The sequence below is a fragment of the Onychomys torridus genome, chromosome X (genome assembly GCF_903995425.1).
Source record: "Onychomys torridus chromosome X, mOncTor1.1, whole genome shotgun sequence".
Taxonomy (NCBI): Eukaryota; Metazoa; Chordata; class Mammalia; order Rodentia; family Cricetidae; genus Onychomys; species Onychomys torridus.
Genome location: NC_050466.1, coordinates 116,828,552 through 116,838,013, shown reverse-complemented (window position 1 = coordinate 116,838,013; position 9,462 = coordinate 116,828,552). Strand labels below are relative to the sequence as shown.

General features: G+C 46.0%; 1 protein-coding gene across 4 annotated transcripts; it reads left to right on the top strand.

The window, feature by feature from the left end:
- The first annotated feature begins 2,537 nt into the window (after positions 1 to 2,537).
- On the top strand, positions 2,538 to 7,363 carry Armcx2 (armadillo repeat containing X-linked 2). 4 transcript variants are annotated; one of them, XM_036175236.1, is made up of 5 exons: positions 2,538 to 2,658; positions 3,058 to 3,315; positions 3,883 to 3,946; positions 4,235 to 4,306; positions 4,604 to 7,363. In XM_036175236.1, the coding sequence occupies exon 5, from the start codon at positions 4,735 to 4,737 to the stop codon at positions 7,351 to 7,353; it is 2,619 nt and encodes an 872-aa protein (XP_036031129.1). In that variant the 5' UTR covers positions 2,538 to 2,658; positions 3,058 to 3,315; positions 3,883 to 3,946; positions 4,235 to 4,306; positions 4,604 to 4,734; the 3' UTR covers positions 7,354 to 7,363. The 4 variants fall into 4 exon arrangements, with proteins under 4 accessions (XP_036031129.1, XP_036031127.1, XP_036031125.1 ...); XM_036175234.1 differs by having other exon boundaries at positions 3,841 to 3,946; XM_036175232.1 differs by having other exon boundaries at positions 3,787 to 3,946.
- Positions 7,364 to 9,462: the final 2,099 nt, after the last annotated feature.

Genomic DNA, 9,462 nt, shown 5'->3' with positions numbered 1-9,462 from the left:
CCAAGTTCTGCTCCCAATACCTACATCCAATAACTCACAGCTGCTTATAACTCCAGCTCTAGAGAATTCAGCCTCCTCTTATGGCCTTCACAGGCACCCATGTACTTGTAGCATACACACATAGACACACATACATATAAAATAAAAATAATAAATAGTTTTTAAAGAAACAGTGATTTTATAACAAAGATAACTAATAATTTAGAGAAATTAGCAAATAATGTGAAGTAGATAGCTGAAGAAACATAAACTATAAAAGTGGACAGGCGCTCACATTCATGTTCCTGGGGAGGGAAGCTTGACTTTAAGATAATAATGTTCCACAAGTGAATCTGCAGATTTACTGATATTACAAATATCAATGCCTATTTCCCTTATGACTTCTGCTTGATTTGGAATTTTATCAATAAGCATAACCGTACTTATTAAAATGAGCATTAAAAGAAAATAAAAAATAGTTAGCAGTGGCTGGGAACAGAAAAGCTACAAGATTCTTTCTTCATATATACCTTATATATTTCCTTATTGGTTTTATTTAGCTTTACTTTTATGCTGGGAGGTTGAATTGGGGCTTTAAACATGCTTAGTAATATTTATTACTAAACAAAAGGTTTTTTCTTTTTGTGTTTGTTTGTTTGTTTGTTTGTTTGTTTGTTTTGAGACAAGGTTTCTCTGTGTAACAGTCCTGCCTGCCCTAGAACTAGCTTTGTAGAGCAGGCTGGCCTCAAACTCAGAGATCTTCCTGCCTCTGCCTCCTGAGTGCTGGGATTATAGGTGTGTGCCACCATCACTGGCTGACAAAGAAGATTCTTAATCTTGACTAATACACAAAACAAAATCTCTTTAGGCCATTCTATTGCCTCTTAATATCTGAAAGATGGATCACAGACTCGTTGGAAAGCTGTCGCTGTCAAGGACCTCTAATCTGACCTCCTAAAATTTACTTAGACCCATACACAATCAAAAATAAAACCTTTAGGATGAATATCATTTCAGATGGACCACAGAGTCAACTAAGTATGAACACCTAATTGAGGTTAACCATTGTGGTCACTGGGCACTGTAGTTTGGGTCTGGACATACATTTGGCTAAGGGAGCAGCCTAGGATCCTACTGGTTGCTTGGAGTAAAGGAAGCCAGAGGTGAGGACCATCAGGCTGTAACTTTCAGACCAGGTAGTAGTACATGGGATATTAAAGAAAACATTCACCGGGACACAACCGCTTCCCCCAACCATCACTTACGTATTCATTGAAATATTCAGCTCCAAAGACAGATAAGAGCAATCTATTCCATGCATTGCTGAGTTACCCCTAAGAGAGGAAAGGTAAGCAGCTAAAGGCATTCACCCATGTCACCACTTTGATGACATATCCATGGATATTTTGGGAGTAGGCGACAAAGTCAGATGACTGCATGCAGGGCATGGCAATAGAGGCTCAGGAGTGTGGGAGGGTGGCAGAAGAGCAGCTTCCATCCTTAACAGGGCAAGGAGGATCTTCCAGTCCTGCACCCTTCACAGTTGCTTTTCTTAGCCTTGAAGCTCTTCTTTTCATCTAAAGATGAATCACTAAACTGGAACCTAACCCAGGGACAGATGTTCAAAATTGTCATGGTTACAGCCATGAAATTACAGGAGAGCCACGCAGCAGTAAGCAACAGCATGATAATGTTAAATAAATATATTTCTCTAACAGGACAAGAGAAGGTCATTTATTTGTTCAATTTAAAAGCTATCCAAGAAGAAAAGTAGGATATTATTCATCCAAAATAAATAAGATAGGGCAACTGAATGCATCTTCACGGATCAATTTACAGATCATATGGAAATATGTTTATGTCATCAAGAAAAAATACTTTTTAAATGCTCAGATACTTAGCATGCTTTGAAATCTGTCTCCCAAGTGGCCAATAGAATTCATTTTCTGTGTGGTAAAAATTAACCAAAATGAACGCGAGAGAAATCCTGGTTTCAAACATAACGTTTCTGGCAGTTTTTGCTACTATTTCTCACACTTAGTTCTTCTTTCATTGCATCTTCTTCTGGTAAAAAACAAAGCTGTAGTCACGGTTTGTAAAACAAAAGAACGTGCCTTCCAGAAGTGCAGATCTCACCTCCAATCCCTGCCTCCTCTTTGATATGCACCCCTTATCTCTAGAGGAGCAGAAACTCAACTGCAAGGGAAATGGTGGGAACTAGGTAGGGACTGGAGGATGGAGGGGAAAAGCTTGGAGTAAGGGGGGGGGGGGGGGGGGGGGGGGGGATGATGAGCTAATTCCCCAAGGAAAAAAAAGTGGACAATGTCAACAGTTCTCCCAGAAGCTACAGCTCCTCCCCAGTAACTAGAGAAAGCAAATGCATACAGGGAGAAAAGGGCTACTTTTGGCCTGAGTTACAAAGGCAATGACTGACTGACAGGACCTGATGTGGTAGGATGAGGCAGGAGTGGGGATAAAGGAGGGGGTCCCGCTCTTGGTGGGAGTGGAATTCCGGGACCCAAGCTGACTGGCAACGAAGCCCTCACGTGACCAAGAGCTGACGTGGGCAAAGGTACTTAAAGCCTTGACGGCCATCCCTGCCATCTTCCTCCGGGTACCAACGCTGTTAAGCTGCACACTGCCAGGCAAGGAGAAGAAAATTCCCTCAGAACTGGCCAGGTGGGTGTGAGAATGAACATCCTCAGGACCTGGGGGATACAAATAGCTCAGGGATGCCGAAAATCAAGGCCTCAGGCATTTCTGCATCCTCTGCCGCCCCGGTTTTCCAGTCCCTGGGATCTCTGGTGCAGCGGATTTTGGTGGGCAGCGGGCGAGAGGGGAGGAGTGCAATGAAAGGACCGACTATCCGACGCGTGGGAGAAACCGCTTACTTCTCTCCCAGCTGTTTTGCGGTTTTGTTTTTGCCACTCAGGCTCGGCTGTTTGGAGAGGAGCAGGCAAGAGAAATAAACGTGGCAGCACATTCAAGCCCAGCAAGGAGGTTGGGATTGGGTGGCCAGAGGGGCTTGAAATTTGGAAGCCATCGGTATTTTTCACTCCCATCCTCCTCCCTTTTCAGACACCTTGCTGCCCCAACCCTCCCCCTCCCCCTCCCCCTCCCCCACCATCCCCCTGTCCTTCTAGGGTGCTAGGAAATGGGTGTGCCAGCTTCTGTGGGAGAGATGGCGGATTTGGCGCTGCATGGGCTTCACAGGCTGGGGGATCGTGACAGAATCAGGTACTAAACCGCCATGCTAACTGCCAGGCTGCTTTCCAGACACCTGCGGCCCACAGAGCCCTTCATCCTGGTCTTTTCAGGCCTGAAAAAGGAATTCTGGTATGCGAGCTAAAGAAATGGCGGTTATCTGGGGATTTGGGGTGGGGGTGGGTGGGAGGCGGAAAATCGCGAGCCTAAAACTGAGGCAGCAGGCCTAGCGGCCCTTGTTCTGCAAGCTAGTGCTAGGCCAGAAAGATGCAGGATGGAGAACCGCTGAGTATAAGCGAGGAACAGTAGAATATCTGGCAGGAATCCCCCATGCTGCGTCTTGGCCAGCACTCTCGCCTTGCCCCCTCCGCTTCGATGCAGCAGAAGGGGTGTGGCGCTGTGTCTCAGAAAAATGGCGGCCAGGGGTGGGGCGAAATAGAAGGGGACGTTGAGTGCCTGAGGAGCCTGCGCAAACGGGGGTGGAGGGGTGCTGGGGGCCTGGGGAGATGTGATGAAAGAGGCAAGAAGAATGAAAGGAATTGAAAGGTGGATTTTATTTTTGTTTTTTTTGTTTTTTTTGTTTTTTGCCATTGTGGTGTGCAGATGGAAAAAGGCTAACACTGGGGCTCTTATTCTGGATGATGATATGTCCACCAGGTTCTTAGCCTGCACCCGCAGTCTATATTTCTGCCCTTTCAGCCTGTCCTCCGCAAGAAGCTCTGACTGAATTAAAGGCAGGGGAAAGACCTCTGAATTCTTGCAGGTCAGTATTTGGGGTAATGACCCCCTAGTGTGGGTATGGCAGAGGCCAGAACATAGAAGCAGGACACCTCTGCCTGCATCTTTTCTTTCTTTAGGACACCTTTGTCCTGGCCTGCCCTTTTTGGAGCAAGGGAAGGGCATGTGGTATCTGTCTCTTTAAATTAATAGTTGGGGGAGAAAAGGAAGAGTCCTGAGAGCTTTTTTTTTTTTTTTGGCCCAGAATGCAAATCAGGGGAGAAACAACTCTCTCTCTACCAAAGGCTCAAAACCACCTGTCATCTACCTACAGATCCGTCTACCTGTAGACTCTGCAGCTGTGAGAACGAGCACAGTGGGAATTGCTCCTGATCCCGGGAAGTTGGTATGTACATGAGCGCTACCTGAGGACATTTGAATGGGGGTGGAGGTACTGTAGGTGACTCTCAGATCTCCCACTCTCTGCCACATGTCCATATTACCCCCTCCCCCATTTAGGGTCAAATAAATGATGGATACTGGCACTGGGAAGGTGGACTAGAGTTGTAGATAAGACCCGGAGCTGATCTCTACATCAGCAAATGTAGGCTTCCACACTTGTGTCCCCAGACTCTCCTCTAAGGTTAGACACAAAGTGAGCCAAAACCCTATGCCTCTCATTTCTAACATTTACTCCTATTAGGTCCAGCTCAGCTTGCAGCCTCAGAAGAATTTTCCAACCTGAGCTTGAGAGCCTCGCTTTGACTGGTACATACATTCCACTTAGGCAAGCCAGTAGCACAACCTGGATCAGAGAACTGTTCCAAGTGTATCATGAGCCGTGCTCGGGATGCTGGCTGCGTAGCTGCTGGAATAGTGATTGGGGCTAGTGCTTGGTACTGTGTCTACAAATACACTAGAGGAAGAGACCAGAAGAAGAAGAGACCAGCCAAGCCCAAGAACCGAGCTTCGGTGGGTACTGGAGCCAGAGCTAGAGCTGGGCTAAGAGCTGGATTCACAATTGACCTTGGGCCAGGATTCAATACCCCAGCCCTGGTGAGTGTTGAGGCAATGAATAAGGCCCAAGAAGAAACAGCCGCTCTTGCCAAAGCTGCAGCTGAAGAGATGATGCCAGCTGCACCCAGCCCTAAGGTTCAGAATGGGGCAGAAAGTAAGGTCCAGGAGGCAATTGGGACTGGGACTGAGCCTACTACAGAATCAGTAGTCGTGACTTCAGCTGCCAGTGCAGTTACATCCCCACCCAAGGTGACAGAGGTCCCCACAGCTGCAGGGGCCCCGGAAATGGTAGTGGCTCCCAAAATGGCAGAAGCTGCCACCACCACACAGGCTTCTGGAGCAGCAGCACTCCCTGGGCCAGCAATACTCCCTGGGCAGCAGCAGTACAGCCCTATGCCAGCAGTACCTTCCCCATCAATAGCACCTCCTATGCCAGCAGCACTTCCGTGGGCTGTAGCACCTCATGGGGTAGCCCAGGCTCCTGGGCCAGCAGCACCAACCATGGCAGTCCAATCTCTTATGCCAGCAGCACCTTCCTGGGCTGTAGTAGCACCTCCTGGGGCAGTCTACATTCCTGTGGCAACACACTTTCCTGGGGCAGCAGCAGCAGCTGCTGCTGCTGCCAGGGTAAGCCAATCTCCTGGGACAGTGGTACCTCCCCTTCCACCCCCGTCTCTTGGGGCAGCAATGCTTTCCAGGGCAGTCCAGTCTTCTGTGGCATCAGTGCCTCCCAGAACAGTCCAGTCTCCTGGGGCAACAGTGCATCCTGGGGCAACAGTGCATCCTGGGGCAACGGTGCATCCTGGGGCAACGGTGCATCCTGGGGCAACAGTGCATCCTGGGGCAACGGTGCATCCTGGGGCAACGGTGCATCCTGGGGCAACGGTGCATCCTGGGGCAACGGTGCATCCAGGGGCAACAGTGCATCCTGGGGCAACGGTGCATCCAGGGGCAACAGTGCATCCTGGGGCAGCCCAATCTCCTGGGGTGGTAGTGCCTCCCAGAGCAGTCCAGTTTTCTGGGGCAGCAGTGCCTCCCAGGACAGGAGCCCCTTCTGGGACAACAGTGCCTCCCAGGGGGGCAACAACTCCCAATGCAGCAGCATTTGCTAGGGCACCAGCGTCTACCCAGAGGGCAACAACCACAGAAGCCATGCAGGTCCCTAGGGTGGCAGCACCTACCGAAGCCACACAGACTCCTAGAATAGCAACACCTGCCACGGTGGCTGAAGCCTCTCTGCCAATGCTTTCTGGGGCTGCAGAGACTCCTGGGACTTCAGGGTCCTCTAAGACAGCAGCCGCTGGCAAAAAAGCAAGCCCTGGAGCTCACACTGGGGCCATACCTAAGGCTGGATCAGCCAGTGGCGCTGTGCCCAAAGGTGGAGGCAAGGGTGGAAACAGGAACCGGAATGGAGGCAAGGGCAAAAATAGGAAAAACAAGGTTGAAGTAGATGAGTTGGGGATGGGCTTTCGCCCTGGTGATGGGGCTGCAGCAGCTGCTGCAGCTTCTGCTAATGGGGGACAGGCTTTCCTAGCAGAGATTCCTGAATCTGAGGAGGGGGAATCTGGGTGGACTGATACAGAGTCAGATTCAGACTCTGAACCTGAGGTTCAGCAGAGAGGGAAGGGCAAGAGAACCATTCCCATGCATAAGCGACCCTTTCCATATGAAATTGATGAGATTCTGGGTGTCCGAGATCTCAGGAAAGTCCTAGCCTTGCTTCAGAAATCAGATGATCCCTTTATCCAGCAGGTAGCCCTGCTCACCCTGAGCAACAATGCCAATTATTCATGTAATCAGGAAACAATTCGAAAGTTGGGAGGCCTCCCGATTATTGCTAACATGATCAACAAAACTGACCCCCACATTAAGGAAAAAGCCTTAATGGCCATGAATAACCTGAGTGAAAATTATGAAAACCAGGGCCGACTGCAGGTGTACATGAATAAAGTGATGGATGACATCATGGCTTCTAACCTGAACTCAGCAGTACAGGTAGTTGGGCTAAAATTTTTAACAAACATGACTATTACTAATGACTACCAGCACCTGCTTGTCAATTCCATTGCAAACTTTTTCCGCTTGTTAGCTCAAGGGGGTGGAAAAATTAAGGTTGAAATTTTGAAAATACTTTCAAATTTTGCTGAAAATCCAGACATGCTCAAGAAACTTCTCGGTACCCAAGTGCCATCATCATTTAGTTCCCTTTATAATTCTTATGTGGAATCAGAAATTCTTATTAATGCTCTTACTCTATTTGAGATTATCTTTGACAACCTCAGAGCAGAAGTGTTCAACTACAGAGAATTCAACAAGGGTTCCCTGTTTTACTTATGTACTACATCTGGGGTGTGTGTTAAGAAAATCCGAGCCTTGGCAAATCACCATGACCTCTTGGTGAAAGTGAAAGTTATCAAACTGGTAAACAAATTCTGATTGCTCTGTGTCCTCAAGATCTGTGATTTCTCAGTTTTCCAATCTGGAAGCATTGAAAATGAGATGTTATTGCTTTTCTCCTTGTGTGAATAGTAAAAGGGTCTTTTCAGCTGCCAGTTGAGAAAAATGTGTCGTTCAGAGTGATGTTGTCTGTGACAGTCACCAGCTTTAAGCTGATCCATTTTCTGAATACCAAATAGTCCTGTAGTCCTGTAGTCCTGTAGTCCTGTAGTCCTGTAGTCCTGAAGACACATTTGTGATTTGAATTGTGTTGCTTGGATGGACTATTTTTACTGGGTCCTCTATATGAATTGATAATGAACCTGTCCATGAATGGCCTACTTTGCTCCTACTTGTTTTGACTTGAATTTTGTCACCAAAGACTTCATATGTGTATCATCAATAAAGTTGTGTGTTGCAAATGGCAAGAAATTGTTCTCATGCTTGAATTAAAAGTCTAGCTGCAAAGGTAAGGACCATGAATACTGATAGACTGCTAATAGTCCCTGGGCACCTGCTCAGTGTCAGAGACTTGCTCTCTGGGAGGGTGAAGCAGAACTTTAATGAAGGATGCACCTAAGCTGAGCCTGAAAAACAGCGTAAAATGTGGCCTAGGAAGGAGAAATTGTATGAAGAAAGGCATAGGGGTAAGAATTCTGTTCCTATGGTAGGGAGGAAGGTAATTTCCAGGAAATGGAAAAACAGAAGCTGTGAAAGAGGAATGATAAAAGATAAAAATGAGAACTCAGGGTGAAGACTTTTGTTTTTGTTCATTTGTTTTGTTTTGAAGGTCTTACACCCTCAGCTTTGGTACCAAAATATCCTGTAATTCATGGAGTAACAGGACATTTTAAAATATACATACATAAAAGGAAAATCAGAGCTGGGAGATAGTTCAGTTGGTAAAGTCTTTGCCTCACAAGTGTGAGGATTTGAGTTTGGTTCCCAGAAGCCACTTGAAAAATGCTATGTGTGATAATACCCACTTGTAATCTTGGCCCTGGGGGTGACAAGACAAGAGGGTCCCTGGGGCTCACTGGCCAGCCAGGCTAACCTAATTGATGAGCTCCAGGTCAGTGAGAGACCCTCTATCAAAGCAGTAATGGGATTCCTGAGAATTACACCTGAGATTGCCCTCTGGTCTCTACACATATGAACACACATGTAAAAACGAAAATAAACTGGTGGCAATGTGCAAGATGGATTGAAGCTGGCATGGGTAAGGGATAGAGATAAAATGAGAGTAATTGTTTGAACATTTTAATAAACCAAGCCTGAAATCATGAATGGTGAAGTGGGGTGGTAGAGTAAGACAGATGTGCACAGTAGTGCAAAAGTGCATACTTACACACACACACACACACACACACACACACACACACACGTACAAGACCTGCCACCCCATTAAATAAAACCTATTCTGTACAAAATGTATGTATCCCGGCTTATGAATGAGCAAAAAAAAAATCCTATAATAACATTTTATTCCCAAAGTCTAGATTTGAGTGTCTTAAATCACATCCCATGTGAAAATCAACAGCATAAAGTAGAGATCTGGAGCTTAAAACAGTCGTTCTTTAAAATATTTAACTTAGTGCAATAATAACAATAGGCATTAGAAACTGTGCATCAGCTGTGTATTATTTTATTATTCCTGAAACTTGACCACCAAAACCTTCCTTTACAAATTGGATAGGATCAGTTTTTTCTAAAGAACATTGAGAACTTTCCTAGTGAAAACAGTTAGTAGGCCTGAATAGGGGGATTCAACATAAAAGATAAATAAATTAAGGAAGCTTAGTATAAGAATCCCTTTCCACTTCGAGCTGTCAGAAGACCTCTGAGAGCATAGGTTTCAAAATTAAACTTATTCATTACTTAAATGTAATATAAGTTGAATTTACCATCTTGCCTGATCTCTTTGGTTGGACTAAAAATACTGTAACTGAAATAAGCGATCTAGGAAATCCTGAGCCTCTTTGGGCTTTTAAAAAAATTAGTTCTCACTGTTTCCTGATGAGGAGGAAAATAGAAAATTGTCTCATATGAGACTCAAATTTTGAAATTTTAAAATACGTTAGGTCTGAGGTTAAGACACTAATATAAGAA